General features: G+C 37.8%; 2 protein-coding genes across 2 annotated transcripts; one reads left to right on the forward strand and one right to left on the reverse strand.

The window, feature by feature from the left end:
- Nucleotides 1-5486: 5486 nt before the first annotated feature.
- Nucleotides 5487-15012, reverse strand: prmt5 (protein arginine methyltransferase 5). Its single transcript, XM_038300547.1, has 16 exons — nucleotides 14821-15012; nucleotides 14392-14510; nucleotides 12075-12160; nucleotides 11783-11917; nucleotides 11568-11680; nucleotides 11424-11473; nucleotides 11165-11328; nucleotides 10917-11078; nucleotides 10743-10820; nucleotides 9557-9615; nucleotides 8531-8653; nucleotides 8274-8449; nucleotides 7944-8147; nucleotides 6255-6365; nucleotides 6119-6183; nucleotides 5487-6043 (listed from the first exon to the last, which is right to left on the reverse strand). Exons 1-16 carry the CDS (start codon nucleotides 14982-14984, stop codon nucleotides 5891-5893), a joined length of 1962 nt encoding a protein of 653 aa, XP_038156475.1. The 5' UTR covers nucleotides 14985-15012; the 3' UTR covers nucleotides 5487-5890.
- Nucleotides 15013-16499: 1487 nt separating this feature from the next.
- psmb11a (proteasome 20S subunit beta 11a) lies at nucleotides 16500-17672 on the forward strand. The gene has a single exon (XM_038300403.1). It carries the CDS (start codon nucleotides 16662-16664, stop codon nucleotides 17652-17654), a length of 993 nt encoding a protein of 330 aa, XP_038156331.1. The 5' UTR covers nucleotides 16500-16661; the 3' UTR covers nucleotides 17655-17672.
- Nucleotides 17673-18100: the final 428 nt, after the last annotated feature.

Consider the following 18100-nt stretch of genomic DNA (forward strand, 5'->3'; position numbering starts at 1 on the left):
GGCAGCAGAAGGTGAAACTACAGCATACTGATCACAATGAACCAACAGGAAAATAAAAAAGCACAACATCTATATTCCATTAAAAAAAATCACAGAAAATTGATCAGATCTTCTTGAGGCCCTTGCTAATAAAGCTACAAACATATTTACAATTCTGTGTTTTTAAAAAATGACATATGGTCCATAATGTACGCATTTAATGGGTAAAGCAGATAGGCTGTCTGAGGCCTTGATGGCTTCAAAAGCACTGCCCTTATATTATGGTTTGAGTGCTGAAACTTAAGAATGTTTTTTTGGGGGGCAAAATTAACTGTTGTTAGGAGTTTTTTTTTTCTTTACTTAAATATAATAAAATAAACTTCATCACTAATTTGATCACATCAAGTTCCTCTTACTCAATATTACTGTTAAGTGCAGGTAATTCATTCTCTGAAACAATATAACATAAAATGAACACATAAATAATACATTAGAAGAAAGTAACCTAATTAGGTTATTGTCACTTCTTCTCACTTTTGTGTAATTGATCAATTGAGTAAATAAAAATTGGTTAATTAATTAATTAATTAACATTTTTAAGTTATTCTAACAAAGCATGTCTATCAATGTAGAAGACCCCTAGATGACTACACAGACAAACTCTCCTCTATAAAACATAGAAAACTCTTCAAAGAGAATACATTCTGTATTAGTCTTCTTAGATTGTATTATTTTTTGTGCATAATTCATCTATTTATTTTTGTTGTGAGTTTTTGGTTAATATACTAACTTTAAAATGTCTAATTACATTCCACATGATGGTATTAGTGCTGCCACCCTCTGGTTTAGAGGAGAACTGCTTGTTCCAGAGGTGGTGAATTACACAGGGGTTGCCTTACATACATTTTTTTCCTGCTTTTTGATGAAGCATTCATATTTTGGGGTTCATTTAATATTTAAAAATTATGTTAAGTTTGACAACATATAGCTCCATGCAAATTCTGGTGCAAAACAATTTTTGAAAGTACATTTTTATGTTATAAAAATGATTAAATCAATATCTGCAGTGTTATGCATAAAGGTTAGAATAGTTGCAGTTACTTCCAGTAATATGACATGGTATAATGTACAATGCTGTAAATCTACTCAAAGGGATACTTTCTTCAAAAAGTAACTCAAGTAAAAGTAACTAAATTTAACTAGTTGCTGCCTACTAAAAACTAAATCCTTCACTGTTAAACGGCAAATCCAAATATATTTGAGGCTGTATAAAAAATATACATTTAAAAACCATACTGAAAAATAACTGCAGACTGAGAACATTAGAAAGCTTTATTATTTTAATTCAAATGTTATGTTCATGTCAGGATCCGGGACTTTGCCCATCAGAGGGCGCCGTGGATCCAAGCCTGGGGAGCTTGGACTCAGCTTGATCAGCTGTTTCCTATCTGCTGATTAAGGAAGCTCCCTATTTAAGCTGTGTGTGAATTTCTCTCTGTGCTGGATCGTGTGTCTTACCTGTGCCACCATGCCTGTCTGAGCCTTGAACCTGTGATTCTTCTGAGTTCCAATAAATATTGGACTTTTAATCCTCCCTCTGTGTCTGTGAGTCTGCATATGGGCTAGTAAAACCACCGCATCATGACAGTTCAAGGAACATACACCAAACATATGACTTGAAAAGAGAAACTTTCCTGACACTACAGGGTGTGTCGATGTTATCTGGACATTTGTTAGATCATTTGGAATGTGTTTGATAAGGCAGAAGTCCCGTTGCAATCAAATGTAAAAGGTCACACTTGCAGTTCACAACCCCCTGGTTTAGAAGAGAACTGCTTGTTCTCAAGGTGGTGAATTACACAGGTTTTGCCTTGCATACATTTTCTTTTTTCAGGTTTTTGATGAAGCATTCATATTTTGGTGTCTTTTATAGACTTATAAAAATTTGAAGAGTTATAAATGGGATCAGATGAATGTTTAAGCTTTAAAAACAAAAAAGTTGACTTGGCCTCCTTAATAGTAATGAAATAGAGGTGTTTAAAAAAAAAGGGTCTGTCTGCCGTTTCTTCATGCCCATTTTCCATCTGAGCCTCTTTAGCTTTCAGATATTTGGCTTCTTTGGCCTCCTGCCACATTAGAGGTGCAAGCTTGAACAATACATTTCCGTAACACTTATGTCTGCTCAGGTCACCCTCAACCTTTTTAAACTCACTTCAAAGAGGCGACGCTGACATTAGTCATACAGGAGAGAATGCATCTGCAGAGTAAGCGTTAGATAATAAAGTCTAAAATAGTGCTTACTCATTGCTACATTTTTGTGGTATTTGTTTCACTTAACTTCTCTAAATCATCACTGCTCTCCTGTTTGGACTTGACAGCATTTTTCAGTTCTATGGGTGAAAAACAGCAGATATTTAAGCATGATGTTAAGGTGGTCATCAGATATTAAATTAATTCATAACTGCTTGAGTTTAGCTTCCAAATACCTTTTTTTTTCGTGGTATGATTCAGTTTGCAAAGATCTTGGTCATAGTGACTTTGCTGAAAATCCATTTTCCTTTTGTATGATAGAGCCTCAAGGTTGGTAGTTTCTTTCTCTAACATTGTCACTTTCGTCTGGAAACATAGGAACAACAATATAGATGCAATTGAATATGACAAAGGGTAGAGATGTCTCATGGATTAAAAAACAACAAATTGACAAATCACTAAGACCAATGTCAAGGTAGATTTGACTTCTTAAGGTGTTCAGGTGTTTTTTATGATAGGGAAGTGAATAATGCATTTAGAACACATTTAAATACATCAGAAAAGATGTAAAATAGCTAAGTACAAGACTGTATTCAATCTGAAGAGATCAATTCAAGTTAAAGGACTGCTGCCTTTAGCAGAAAATATGCAGCACACTTGTTTTCTCTTTCTTGTGTGAAGATTAAAAGCTGTTTTACAGCAGAGCTAACCCTAACCCAGCAAAATGCATCAAAGCCTAATAAGGTCAATGAAGAACTAATTTTACTCAAGTTACAGCTCCATGAAGGTAGTGCTAATAACTGCACCACATTATATTAGTTACTTCCACACAGCTTTATTGCTGTGGTGTAGTTCATGCAACGATGAACTACGAGTTTAATTTGTAAGAAAAGCTGAAGTTATAAAAATTCTATACTGTTAAGCCAAACCAGCTGAATCAAAGTATATGATCGATTTAGCATGAATCAAAGATATGGGTATAAATGTTTCCATTTATTTATCTTATGGCTGTCATTTATTACATTGAACATATTTAACAGATATGTCTTGAGTAACATATAAATTATTTTTTTCTGACAAGAAATGAGGATGCTGCTATAACTAAATGAGCCTCCAAATCTATTGTCTTATTGAAATGTAATAGTGTGACCTTTGTTTACTAATCTATAATGGTGCTTCTCTCACTTGTCTTAATTTAAGACTCAACAAGGTTGAAATAAATGCTCTTAATTTTTTCTCAAAAAGATTTGTTTTTAATAAACTAATGATGAATTCTGATTGGACAAGAGACACAGGAACAGCAAACCATGACTGACCAATGGAGAAGGATCCGTCTCCAAACAAACAAGCTAACTTAATGTAGCAGTTATATAAACCACATCTATTTTTTTTATAGAATACATTTCTATCTTTAATACAGCACAGCATGTTTGTCTTACTTCGATGAACCATTTTAATAAAATAAAAAATAAAAAAGCTTAGATGAGTTTAGTAAAACAAAACTACTATTAGGGCGCCACCTGCAGCTTGTACACCGCTATTATTAGTACAATGGGGTTTCTTTGACTTTCTTAAACGGAGGTGGATGGAGCACAAATAAATTGTACTCAAGAGTTTCACTACTTCATATTTTTTACTCGAGTAAAAAAAAAAAAAGTTTTAAAAAGAATTTCTTAAACGGGCTTCTCAAGCTCAAGCAAGTAATTTTTTTTGGTTAAAAAAATTATTAAATCAATATTTGCTTCCAGTAATACGACATGGTATGATGTACAATGCTGTAAATCTACACTCAAAGAAATTATTCATGGGGTTAGTAGGTATAACCTCAGCTACCCAAAGGACTGAAAAGTACGGAGCCCCTCTGATGATATGGACAAAAAAAAATTTTTATTGTGGCCACAAAGTAGTATTTCGCGGCCACGCAATAAGTATAACGTGCGCACGAAATACTACTTCGCGGCCACGCAATAAGTTTAACGTTTGCACGAAATACTTATTAATATCAATAAATCCGCCCCTGTTTTCAGGCTTATGTTAACTGTAATGACTTATCTTGGACAGGCTGTTACTGTATGTAAAAGGGCCTTTAGTCCTTCGTTTAGCTATGCTGCGGTTGTTTACCCTACGCCTTTTCCACCTCAAATGGCGTCTCAGCAACAAATGTCACGTGACTGGCGGAGACCAACTGGGTAAGCAAATCGAGCGCGCCTTAGACCTTAGAGAAGGCGCGCTCGATTTGCTTACCCAGTTGTCCAGGAATGATAATAAGTATTTGGTGCGCACGTTAAACTTATTGCGTGGCCACGAAATAGTATTTCGTGCGCACGTTAAACTTATTGCGTGGCCACGAAATACTACTTCGTGGCCACAATTAAATTTTTTTTTTTACCATGTCATCAGAGGGGCTCCGTAGAAAATACTTTTGAAGCATTTCAAAATATCTTCCTTAAGCTGAATGATCAGAAAGCTAGTCCCAAGGTAATGTCACTAAAAAAATAAACTATTGTACTAAAAATAATCTGAGTTAGACCATCCTGTTGCACTGTTGTTTGCAATAACATACTATAAAGAATGTTTGATGTTCAAAGTGTATGTTTGTAATTTAGAGTTCAGCTATAGTTTACCTATTGTTAAAAAAACTGCAGTTTCAGTAATACAAAGAATTTATCAGTCTGATCAGCATGACAGTTTTACTGGCCTGTTTGATAGCATTTCCTTTATGGGGACTAAACATTTCAATATGCAGCCATGTTTGGATAAACCATTCATAAGCCTGGAATTTGAACGTGGCATTTATTCTAACTTAGATAAATAAGTTAATATTACGCCAAAAAAATGAGGTAACAATTTGCATGGACATTTTTGAGTAGAATCAAATGAAAATAAATCAATTCCATAACTAAAGGAAATTAAGTTGGTTCAACTTAATTAAGCTTGTAAAGAACAAAGTAAATCATGTCGCCTTTGCTAAAGTAAATGAATTTGCCTAACCAGACAAATCTTGTGGCACTGACTCAATTATGGCTAAATTGAAATAGCTTAAAAAAATTATGCAAATTGTTACATCAAGTTTTTTAAGTTGAACCAGCATATTCTTTTTTAGAGTGTACTCAGGCATATTTTCCTATAAACTAACTCAAGTAAAAGTGACTAAATTTAACTAGTTGCTTCCTACTAACAATTAAATCCTTCACTGTTAACTGGCAAATCCAAATTCAATACATTTAAACACCATACTAAAAAATAACTGAGACTCAGAACATTACAGTGCTTTATTTTTAATTCAAAATGTTCAAACAAGGAGCATACACCAAATAGATGACTTGAAAAGAGAAACTTTCCTGACGTTACAGGGTGTGTCGATGTTATGCGGACATTTGTATGGATCATCTGGAATGTGTTTGATAAGGCAAAGGTCCCGTTGGAATCAAATGTAATATAGGTCACACTTGCTGTCCATAACTGCATGGAGGACGACCCAAACGGGTAAACTAGTGAGGGCTGCTGATCTGAAAGATGACGAGCCATTCCTCCTCTACAAATTCAAAGTGGGACAAATCCACATTTATTTTTGGGTATATAAAAAGAAGGTGCAAATAACCACAGAGTCCAACTAAAAAAACAGAAGTAAATGTCTAACAGGTCTGAGGATTCTTGATGTTTACAGCCCGATGGTATAGGAGCGGCCAGCTGGGTTGTGGATGGCAGAGCAGGAGGGCTCCGTCACAGCCCATTCATACCAAACCTTCTTCCCGTTGTTCAAGCGCCAGAATCGAACAGTGACGTCATCGTCCCGGGATATGGAGATGGGTTGCTGTCAGAAACCCAAACAATGTTTAGTCTGGAGATCAGAATGTCTTCATTTTGATTATGGATGGAAATGACTTACTTTGAGTGGGAACAGAATGGGAAACCAGGAGAACATTCCAGGTGAATGCGTGTCTGGTTTTATACCTGCAACAAACAAATTAATCAGCTAAAGCTTATGAATTATGTATTACTTCCTCGTTACTCCGTCAACTTACTAAGTGTGACATCTTTGTACAGAGTGGTCTCAAAGTAGCCAGCAAAGCCATGGAGCACAGAGTTACAATCCACAGAGAACCGAAGACACTGGTAACGGTTATTATTCATGTCTGAAAGAACAAAAGGTTATTCATTAAAAAGCTTTGAAATGCACGTCAATAGTCCAGAGGCCTTTTTCAAGACCTCAAAAAAATAAAAATACTGAGCAAGTTAGGGATGGGCTGTGTGTTAAGATTGTAAAGACTCAACATCTCAAGCTGGATAAACAGAGGTAATCTTTAATGAACAGTCTATGCGTTCTAGTTCTATGCTATTAAGTTACATTTTCCTCTTTCTTAAACAAAAAGATGTTGCTTTGACTAAATGGTTACTGGTTTTAAAGATTAAGAGGACGCTACAGTAGCCTCGTGAGACCATCCTGATCTCGCGAGCTTTCAAGGTTTCACTCACTAATCAGTCTGGAGACTCTCCGTTTAAGAAAATTTGGAGCCGTTCACCAAACGAACGTCCAATCAGCGTTGGCTTTGAGGCGGGTTGAGGTGTGACGCAACGAGAAGCGCGATAGTTCAGTCTAAAGCCGATGAAACTAGCATTAGCGTGGCTATTGAGCAAGTTTTATCAGAATTACATAAGTATTTGTTCACTGGAAGAAGAGCAAAACACTGCTCTGGAGGCTTTTCTCAGAGGAAAAGATATTTTTGCTCTTCTCCCGACTGGTTTCGGCAAGAGTAGCCTGGCTTGTGGTTGTGTTTTCGTCGTCGTTCTGTTAGTACGTCATATGCTTTGTTGATCTGATTGGTTTATTTGGCCCGTCTATCACCAACATAGGCCAATCAGCTAACCAGTATTTTCGCCCCTTCCCAAAATTACTTCAACGGAAGGTTTCCAGATGGATATGCGGAGCAAATCCATCTGGCAGAATCAGGTTAACGGTACAGCTAGTTGAGAGTAAATTTGCAGCCTTCTCTTCTAGCTGCCACTAGGTTGTTCACAGGACTGAGCGATGTTTTATTATGGAATAAAAAAAAAAAATGCTTATTTCCAAATAGGAGTATGAGATCGTAATCTTTCTGTCTTGATACATTTTTTTTAAATGTGAAATTCACTCAATATGTGTCAGAGAAAATGCCTAAGCTTCTTAAAAAAAGCTTTTAAACCCCTAAGTTATGGTGTATAGTAGGGGTGTGCAAAATAATCGTGATGATGCCTCGTGATTCTAATTTTCGTGATCTACTGCATCGATTCTTGATGCCAAGAATCGATTATTAATTTTAAAAAATGAATAAATAAAATTGCATGAATGGTTGGCGAACATCAGCCAAAAACAAGTGTAATACAACTTTCAGTTCAGTAGATGTCGCTGATAATGTGTTGACGCACGCTGCCTTGTGTCACAAGCATTTCCGGCCGCGGGATACTGTGCCGAGTCATTCAAAAACAAAACATGGAGGAGAAAATATTGCATTGCATCGCAATAATTCAAGTATCGTGATGCATCGTGATAGAATCGCATTGTGGCCTGTGAATCGTGATTCGAATCAAATCGTGACTTCTTTGGCAATAGTGTATAGTTAACATTAAATGATTTGATGAAGAAAAATCGTGATTACAATACATACTACCCATAACTGGTAGGCTTGCTCTATGAACATATTATGGAGTGCTGCTATGATGTCCTGGATGTCTACCTTTTGTGGGGTGTGTAAAAGTGAAACAGGGTTTAGGCTCAGCCAGCTGGTGAAAGTTATGAAGTCGAACAACATATGGTGTCTCAAAATGGCACTCTGGGTCCTTGTCACGTTCCCGGCACCCGCGAACTTCGTTGTATAGCTTGGAGGAAGACAGAGGAGCCAGGTAAGACGTGTAGGAACAGGGGATGCTGACTCCATCATCTATATTGAAAAGGAAAATGATATATGAACCAAGGAAGTAGGTAATGCAGGTAATGGAGTAGAATAAAGGCTTCTTGTATATCCTGGGGAGACACTGAGCTTTGCAGAAAGACTCTGTATTAGTACCTTTGAGGAAGTGCTGCGCTCCATCCAAGCACTCTGGGGAGAGCTCGTTGTCCCCAAATGATCCGAGTAGCTCGCTGACGATGATATCAGCTTTCTCTGGTGCTTCCCATTCCCGCATGTCACACGACACCACGGTCACCTGCTCACCCCACTCCTCGAAGCGCCAGTTCTCTAACCTGCTCAACAGAAGGCATTTCACTCAAACATCTATTCCCCTTCAATAGGCATGCACACTGAACTGAAGCAGCTGTACTCACGTTATGACAGCGTTGGGGTTTTTCTCAACAGCATATACTCTCAGCTTTCGGTCAGCCTGTCTGGCAGCTCGCAGCGATGCATTAACCAGGGGACCCCTTCCTGCCCCCAACACCATCAACACCCTATATGAACAAAAAGAAAGAATCGAAAACAATCGGTAATTGAGGTGTTTATAGGAAGCTTTAAAGCAGAGTGCCTTAAAGGCAGCGCCGCCGATTGAAGATTAAAACCTTCACCCATTCTTCATCAAAATAACCCAAACTTATGATGATAGGAGACACTTAAAAGAAAAAAAGAAGGCTGTCGTGGTGGCACACCCATAAAAAGATGCAGCTGTTACCTCTGCTGTTAAAGTCTTTACTCAGAGGAAGCAAACAAAAATGCAATCCAAACTTTGTGTAAAGATATGCAAGTTGCAAAAAGTATGTTTTACTTTTTTGGTTTCTATCCAAGTTTCAGTGCAATATGGAATTTTCTTTTTACCTCTTGCAGCACTAAAACAAAAAACACTTTTTCAAACTAATAAACTTGATTTGACTATGTCCTAAAAAAAATAAAACTAAAATATAAAAACAACTAAACAAAAAACAATACCGCCCGCTAAAACAGTGACAATTTCTCGTTTACAAAAGCTGCAAAGAGAAGCATTTTGTCCATTTGTAGATGGGAAAGATGTCTGCTTTCAATTTAAACTCCAGTTTACGTTTACAAAACTTGAATAGTTACACCAATACTATATTCTGTTGGTTTTCTTCCTTTGGCACATTCTCCTTCTTTGACTATTTGAGTCGATGTAACAGGTACATTTTTCCACTGAGATCACTAAAGTCAGTCAATCAACCAGTCTAGCAAAGATACAAAAAAAAAAAAAAAACACAAACAAATTTTGTATAACAAAAAAATGTGTTATTTCTTTTTAAAGCACAGTAATTACAAGACGATGGTAATGAAGGTAGGAGTAGCTATAAATCATTAACTCAAATCCTTATGTACTTTAACAGAAATACATAAAGCGTCCTACTTACTGAACATTAGTGTCTTTCTGCTCCTCTGGTACTCTGTCCAACAGACATTTATACACAGCCTGAAAGAAAAGAGATAAAACCATAAAAGACAGTTCAATGAGCCAAAAAGGCTTTTTCAATGTGAATTTATCCAAATCTTTGTTAAATTACTGTCTTAAGATCACTAAAGTACAGGCTATGACAGCAAAATTAAATCCAATTTACTATCAAAATAACAACGATACCATCAAACTGGTCTCAATCAGCAAAATAATACTTTAAATTTAAAAGTCGTTTGTCACTAGTTTGTCACCTCTGCAGAACACGGCAAAATCCTTCGCCATCTTTACAGTCGGCGGGCTAAAGCCATGTCCTGGATTCCTTGTTTTCCAGCCACTTTTGTTTAAATTAGCATTTTCCCATTCTCTGGCATTTTTCTCTGCCTCGAGCTTCTTTTCCAAGCACACGGCTTTGCGATCAACCGGAAGCAGTTCTGCGCAAGCATGTGGAACCGGTTTTATGTGATATATCTGACGAAATTGTTTTTTTTAATAAAGCATTTTAAATGCAATGATAATCATTTAATGAATTTTAATGTCAATTAAGGCCTTAACTAAAAAAATAATAATAATGACTTTGTTTGTTTAATGTTTTTAAATTACTGGAAACCAGGTTTAAACACAACTGGTCCATGTTAAATTAACAACTGGGTTCCAGAAACTTTTATCAGAGAGAAAGGGTTTCCATCAGCAGGAAATTATCTGAGATTTTAGATGCTGGCCGATAAAATCCATTATCAGTTTTTGACTAATATTGTACCGATATTTATATTGGATCAGGACATCCCTAATATTAACCATGCCTACTGTGGTGGTTTGCTGCCTGTGTCTCCGATACAGAGGGAAAAGTTATGCTTTAATTCAAACCAGCATCAAAACAGCGATAAAAAACAGTTTGAGGCTTTTGATTATACAGAAAAGCATCCAAGAGATTTCAGCTACAATGGCTCCAAAAAGAAAATAAAGTCTTGAATCATCTAAACAAATTTCCCTTTTCTCAAAGGTAAAATTTTTGCTCAATTAACTTAAATTTTTAAAAAGTTACGTCTATTAGATTTAATATTTTTGGCTATTGGACAAAAGCTGCTCAGTTTTCTGAATCCTTGGAGAAAAGCAGTTTATTAATCCAACTGTGACCGCTGCCTCACCTGTTGGTACTGAGAATATTTAATGGGATCCTTTTCAAACACTTCATAGGTCTGAGACTCCAAGTTGTCCATAAGGGGCTAATGAGGGATAGAAAAGGGGGCTTTAGCAACTGATCAAAAAGTTTATTAACAAAATCAATCAATACAAATGAAGGACAAATCATAGTTAATGACCTGGAGAGGCGACTGCAGGTAGTCTTCATATCCTTTGGCAAAGAGCTCATAGGCGTTAGGCGCAGGCCTGTTCTGGTTGAGGTATTCCAGGTATTGCAGGTAGGACCTGAAGTCCTTCTCAGTGTGCCGACTGGTGCCCGTGAAGATGAACTGAGCCTCTAGCTGGAAGGAAATTTGTTTTTTTTCTTTAATTGAAAGAAACTTTGAGATGAGGCTGCTCAACCAAGCGACTGGCAGTTATATCAGACCTTAAAAAGCCGGAAGATTATCCTCTGATGAGCTTTCGACAAAACAGGAAATCCTTTCTTATTAGTTAGGAAGATGCTTGTTGGAAGTACTGCTGCTTTGATCGGCTCTCCGAGCCACTTATCGATCACAGCGTCTGAAGGCATGTCTGCTCCAACTTCAATAGCTGCAGGAATAGAAAAGCAGAACATTCTCAGATGAAGAAAGGATCTGAATCATTTTTAAAGCCTTAAATTGTTGCTTTCCCGTGTGTTCTCTCACCAAGACAGACCCTCTTGTTGTAATCGCACAGAGTCCTGAATGAGTGCCACCTACAGAACAAAGAGAAAAAAAGAAACTGAGACAGAGTTTTTAGAAGATTAAATCTGAAGTCAGATAAAGAGGGAGTGGAAGAAAAAAACTAACCAGATCCAGGTTTTCTCGTCCACACTCGTCTCATCAACACAGGGTGAGGGTTCGTTCTCAATCAGATCCTCCCGCGTGTCTTCCGGTGCCAACAACGGGACTCTTATCCAGAACTAATGAACGCAAACATTAGCTGGGGTTAAATCAGGAGCTCAGGACTAATACATCAAATCCAATTACAGGCGTCTGACGGTCTCCCTGGTGCCGTTTCTTACGTTCGAGGTGTGGTGTCCAGTGTGGATGTGGTTCAGCAGCATTCGAGCTAGATTGGCATTATTGGGACCCTTTAGAGGGATCATGAAGACAGGGAGACCCAGGTAGGCTGAAAAGTTCAGCTCCTGTGCCAGAGCCTGGAGAGAAACACAGAGAAGGAAAAGATTAATGGTATAAAGTGAAGATTTTTGACATAAAAGCCAGGATTCAAGTTAAGCAAAGATATGAGAGAAGGATGACAACAGCTTTAGAGGAAAAGATTTTCCAAAATTCTGCAGAGATTGAGGAACTTACAGCTTCTGAATTCCTGCGATTCGTCTCGATTTCTGAATCTGCATCGATCCACTGAGAGAGCTTCCCGACAACCAGAGTATTCCAGTCTAAAAAGGGACACATAATTTAAGAACATATTTAAAAACTGAAATAATACAATTCCATACTATAGATTTGCCCCATGTGCTAAAAACCAATTAAATCCTCATAAAACTAAATTATTTCAGTCATCTAATGGAAGTTATTACATGCTGTTAACCTGAGCCAGATTATTCCACCAATATATCCATTATATCTTATATTTCCTCTCTGATACAATGTCACAGGAATGGATCAAGCTTTTTGTCTTACTAACCGTGACAAGAAGATTGCACATAATGGGAGTGAAGCAGTGCGTGTTAATGTTGATAGCTCTGCAAAAATAACATGAAATCATCATCTTCTCAAGGCTGTGGCAGAAAGGAAATAATCTAAAATGCATCAGCCTTTAGGGCAGAGGTCTGCACTCTCAATGAAATGCATACGAAGACTTATTCTTGAAACATCGAGAAATCAACCCTTCTAATATAAATGTGCACACACTGAGCTAAGGCGGCTGAAATAGTCATCAGCAGGTCTAGGGATGGGAATCTAAAACCGGTTCCTGTTTAGAACCTGTTCTGTGTGTTCCAATTCCGTGGCACCTTTTGGCAGCTCGCTTAACGGTTCCCTTAACGCTGGGCAGCACGCCGCTTTTTACGCGAGTTACGCACGGCATTCAGTAAGCAAGTACGACATGACCAGGCTTAAGTCTAGAAGAGCAAAAAAAAAAAAAAAAGGACGCCCCATTGGGTAAAGCGATCGAAAGTTTGGCTTTATTTTAAGGAAGAGAAAGATGGCAACAAGGCGCTTTGCAATCATTGCAAAGTGGCGATTACATCTGGGGGAGGAAATACATCCAACATGCAGAAACACCTGCACACACAACATGGCAGACATTTTAACGAATGCCGTCTTTTTGATGCATTCCAGACAGAAGCTAAAGTTACATCCAGCATGGAAGGAAACTCTGGTGGTAAGGAGCTAGTTTTATATCACTGGCTGGGCTTAATGTGGTTCCTGGTAAATCATATGTCATTTCTGGAAATAAAGCAATTTCCTACCTCTGTTTGGGGTTATCAAGCGAGTGTGCCTTTTTTCATTAATCCAGCCCTTCATTGCTAGCATGTTTAATTAGAACTACTGGTAGCTGGAATTCTTGCATGATGCTAGCTATTTCAATGGATGTAACGAAACATGCTACAAAGTTGCTCCGCAGTTCAGGGAGCGAGAGAAAGGTGACGCTCATTTATTTAAATCAGGGGGAGATGGGTTTGTTTCCCGAAATTGTATAGTAATGCTTTTTCATTAAGCGGAATCCATAAGAGAATCGAATCGTTTCACAGAATAGATAAGGGGATCAGAATCCTGAAAATCTTACAAATTCTCAGCCCTAAGCAGGTCAGATAATTTCAAAAAGTACCACACCAGTAATCAGTCAATAATTTGATCAGCCAATCTCTGCAATAGAGAAAGCTGAATACCTAGCGAATAATAACCCAATCAAAACTATAAGCAAATTTGAAAACATGTTAATTAAAATTGTGATCAAAGTTCAATGCTTTTGATTTGGGCTAGGATTAGATAATACCTGGAAAAACAAGACAAATTTTTTTTTAAATGCATTCTCTAATTCTAGGGTCTTCAACAGGGGGTCCGCGACCCCTAGGGGTCCACGGAGGTACTGCATGGGGGTCTCGAAAGTTTTGGTTGATTACACTTCTTTTATATTCCCCTAATTGAAATATCTTTAAATCCACATTAGCGTAAATTTAACAGTAAACAGATAAATGGAGGCAGATGTCTTTCAGTCATCAATGCACACATTCAGAGACACACAGGAGCTCTTTCAAGCTGGGCACCATTTCATTCACAACACCTGTCCCATCAACCAGGAATCAGAAATACTTTAATAATCCCAGGGCTAGATTACTTTCGTTACATTACTCCATCTGTAATACAGTAACTATAGGACCAGTTTGATATAACACAATTTCATAAAATATATATAATTAGGGGGGTCCCTGCTCCATCTCACCATCAGTTTGGGGGTCCTTGGCCTGGAAAACGTTGAAGACCCCTGCTCTAATTAGCATCATGTAGTATTGCTTACACATTTCTTCAGTTTATAAAGGTCATGGGAAGAATTTTTAATTATATAAAAATGAGGAATATGATCACTAACTATAATGTAGAAAAGGACATTTCTGAGATTTATAGTAGCTTGGTTTGATGACTAAAAGTAGGTTGCCAGACTAACCTCTTCCACAAAGCAGCAGATCTGAACGAGTCTGGGCCCCCAGTCTGCTTTTAGCGGGATCCAACTCAGATTCTCTCCTGAACCTCGGGTGGAACAGCGGCATGCACAGGAAGTCAAACCTGCACACAGGAGGAGGGAAAGCATCTTAAATCACACCGATAGGTTTAAAATACAAACCTGGAAAAACATCGAAACACATTTCAAATAAGCTTTAACCGTATGAAGAAATATAAAAGTGAACACCGCGCCCCCCCCCCATTGCTGTTTTTTAACACTTCAGACCAACATCAAGCATCGTTATGATTGGGGCACGTGCTGTAAACTCGCCGGCTAGCTTAGCCAGCATCACGCTCTGACACAAAAACCAACAAGCGCAAACTGCCGTAATACATCTAAAAACTCACACACAGAGAAAAACACTTTCCTTACCCGAGTTTAGCAACTGCGGCTAAAGTGTCAGCAATCTCTGGCACACAATTCAAATCTCTCCCGCAGGACACTCTGCTCCCTGTACTGGCGGACGCCATGGCTTCAGTCTCTCTCTGTCCAACCGAGCAAGGATACATGCTAACTTTCGAGGAAACTGGCGCCATTTTGGATCCAAAAGGACTTCTGGCAGGCTTTACGGGAGGCGGAAGTTGGAGCCAAAATGGCTTCCCATGGACTCCAGTTTCATATCTCGTAAATTATCGCGTTAATCAGCAGTTGATAATTCCAGTTTTAAGGACTTTCGTCTTTTTCCCGTATTCGGTAAAATAAGTGAACTAATGTGTGAATAATTAATTTAGACACGTGATTTTTTTTAAAAAGGAAAACATATAGCGTTCAGAAATGTCCCTTTTTTCACATTGTCTTTTTCATTTTTGCATTACAACATAAAATAGTAATTTACCATTCTGCATGAGATCCTTCCTGCCCCACACTGCAAGTAAAAAGAGTTATAACAATGCCTTATTCCATACTATTCTATTTAGAACCAATAAAGTGTTATTAAATTGGATAAATAATCAAATGATTGTTTATTGCAGTGAAGAAAGAGATGAAACAACAACAAAAAAGCTTCTGACATTATATATATATATATATATATATATATATATATATATATATATATATATATATATATATATATATATTTGAATGCATATGTGTGTGTACCTGTCAGAGTGAGGACCATTTTTCCAAATTTGTCATCAAATTGAGGACCAGTTGTTGCAAAGTGAGGACATTTTGCTGGTCAAGTTTAGGGCGAAGGTGTCAATTGGGTTAGATTTAGGGTTAGGGTGAGGAAGGCATTGTAACGGTTAGGTTTAGGGTTAGTTTTAGGGTTAGGGCATAGAAAGGGTTAAAAATGTCTGAAAATCAATGGAAGGAAATGAATGGGAGGCAACACATGGTCATCACTACAAATAGCAGAAGGAGTAGGTGTGTGTGTGTGAATAGAATAGAATAGAATAGAATAGAATAGAATAGAATAGAATAGAATAGAATAGAATAGAATAGAATAGAATAGAATAGAATAGAATAGAAAATCACTTTATTGTCCCACAATGGGGAAATGTTGGTGTACAGCTTTTAGAAAAAATGGTCACACAAATGTGGACCTTACAAAAGTATATAAGAATAACATAATAGTGAAGAGTTAAAGAATACACTCTATCTATCTATCTATCTATCTATCTATCTATCTATCTATCTATCTATCTATCTATCTATCTATCTATCTATCTATCTATCTATCTATCTATCTATCTATCTATCTATCTATCTATCTATCTATCTATCTATCTATCTATCTATCTATCTATCTATCTATCTATCTATCTATCTATCTATCTATCTATCTATCTATCTATCTATCTATCTATCTATCTATCTATCTATCTATCTATCTATCTACCCACCCACAAATGGACATGTACACACTCACACACACTGCTAAGATTGAAAGCTTTGCAGAAAGAGGCTTCACATCATATCTAATTCACAGCATGAAATGCAAAATATCACTTACAGATATGTTTGTGCGTCTGTGCAAGCTGTCAGATTTTGCAGAGCTATAAAAGGGTAAAAGGACGCACTTAGGAGCAGACATGAAAGTAGTCTTTCTTTGCAGGAACAATTCGTCGACAACCTAGTTGGGTTTGGGAAACGTACATTTGTCTGATTTTTGCCACCTCTTCAGTCTATTTTCGAATTGTTATCTTCTGTTTTATTTCAAAGGATGTACTAATTTGGTGACCCACCCTACTAGCTTTATTGACACTAGTATGGCCTTGGAGGATATTTGTAGTTTTAAAGACAAGCCCTTGCAGCGGTGGTTTCCTTTGTCAGCTTTAGAGACAGATTATCACAACCTTGAGTTGGAAAGCTTGAAGACAACACAGATAAACAGTGGGATTCCACAGCACATTTTCATGCCACCTTTCCCTCCGACCAACCTTTTCATCAGCAGGTCCACATCTCGTTCTGCACCATCAAACTATTCGCCGACAGTGGAAAGGCCTTTCCCTCTGACTCATGGAACAACAACCCTGGGTTTTGTTTTCCAAGGTGGAGTAATTGCAGCAGCAGACACAAGAGCAAGCGCTGGGGGGCTCGTCGCCTGTCCAGCTGTGCATAAGATTACCCCTATTCACTCCCATTTGGTGGTCACCTCCTCAGGCAGTGGTGCAGACTGCATGCTTTGGGAGCGCATTCTGATTAGAGAGATCAGATTATACGAACTGCGGCACAAGCGTCGACTCTCCATCAGAGGCTCTGCCAAGCTTCTCTCCTGTATGTTGCATCCATTTAAAGGCACTAATGTATGTGTGGCTCTCACTCTGTGCGGGTGGGATAAGGAAGGTGGCAGCTTTGGCATGGCTCACAACTTGGATAACCCATCTTTACCAGCTGATGTAAACCCTTCATCCCAAAGTAGTGGTCCAAAGGTTATCTACGTGTGCAGCGACGGTGCCCGACTGCAAGGAGACATAATCTCTGTTGGATCAGGGTCTCCTTATGCTTATGGAGTCCTGGATGGAGGTCTGAGTTGGAGCCTGAGTAAAGAAGAGGCCATCTCCTTGGCTAGAGAGGCAGTATTCAGAGCCACTCATAGGGATGCCTACTCTGGAAATAACGTGGACCTTTTCCATGTAACATCCCAGGGATGGATACAAAGACCCAGAGAGGACCTGAAAGAAGAATATTATAGAGACATGGAAAGAAAATCGAAACACAGAAGAGGAGAGAAAAGAAACGATACAATGGAAAGCAGTTAGATCAAACACTGGAACTGTGTTAGGCATTGGAGATGGTATTATACACCCAGGCTGATTAACTAAATAAAGGCGGAACTGGTGTTAACATTAAATTATTAGACTTTAGATAATATTTATTTAACTTTAGCAAATATTTCCTAATCTTAAATGGTTTATATATCGCATCACAAAAATAGTAACTAATATTCAAGGATTTTTTTTTTGTCACAGTGATAGATAGTATTCAGGAAAGCTTTAAGTACATTTTCCTGAAGGTTCCTTAAAATTCAAATAATTTTTGTTCTATTTAACCTTCAGGATAACCAAATAAAGGTTGTTTATAGACTTTAAACATTTAAATCATTGTAATATTTTATTTTTTTCGCCAGCTGTGTTAGTGAATGTATCACTTCCCGACCACACGGTGGCGCTGTGGGCTTTTTAAAACCACGGAGCACAAGTCTTCC

This window comes from Cyprinodon tularosa, unplaced genomic scaffold, assembly GCF_016077235.1.
Source record: "Cyprinodon tularosa strain WSP-4 unplaced genomic scaffold, ASM1607723v1 ctg45, whole genome shotgun sequence".
Taxonomy (NCBI): Eukaryota; Metazoa; Chordata; class Actinopteri; order Cyprinodontiformes; family Cyprinodontidae; genus Cyprinodon; species Cyprinodon tularosa.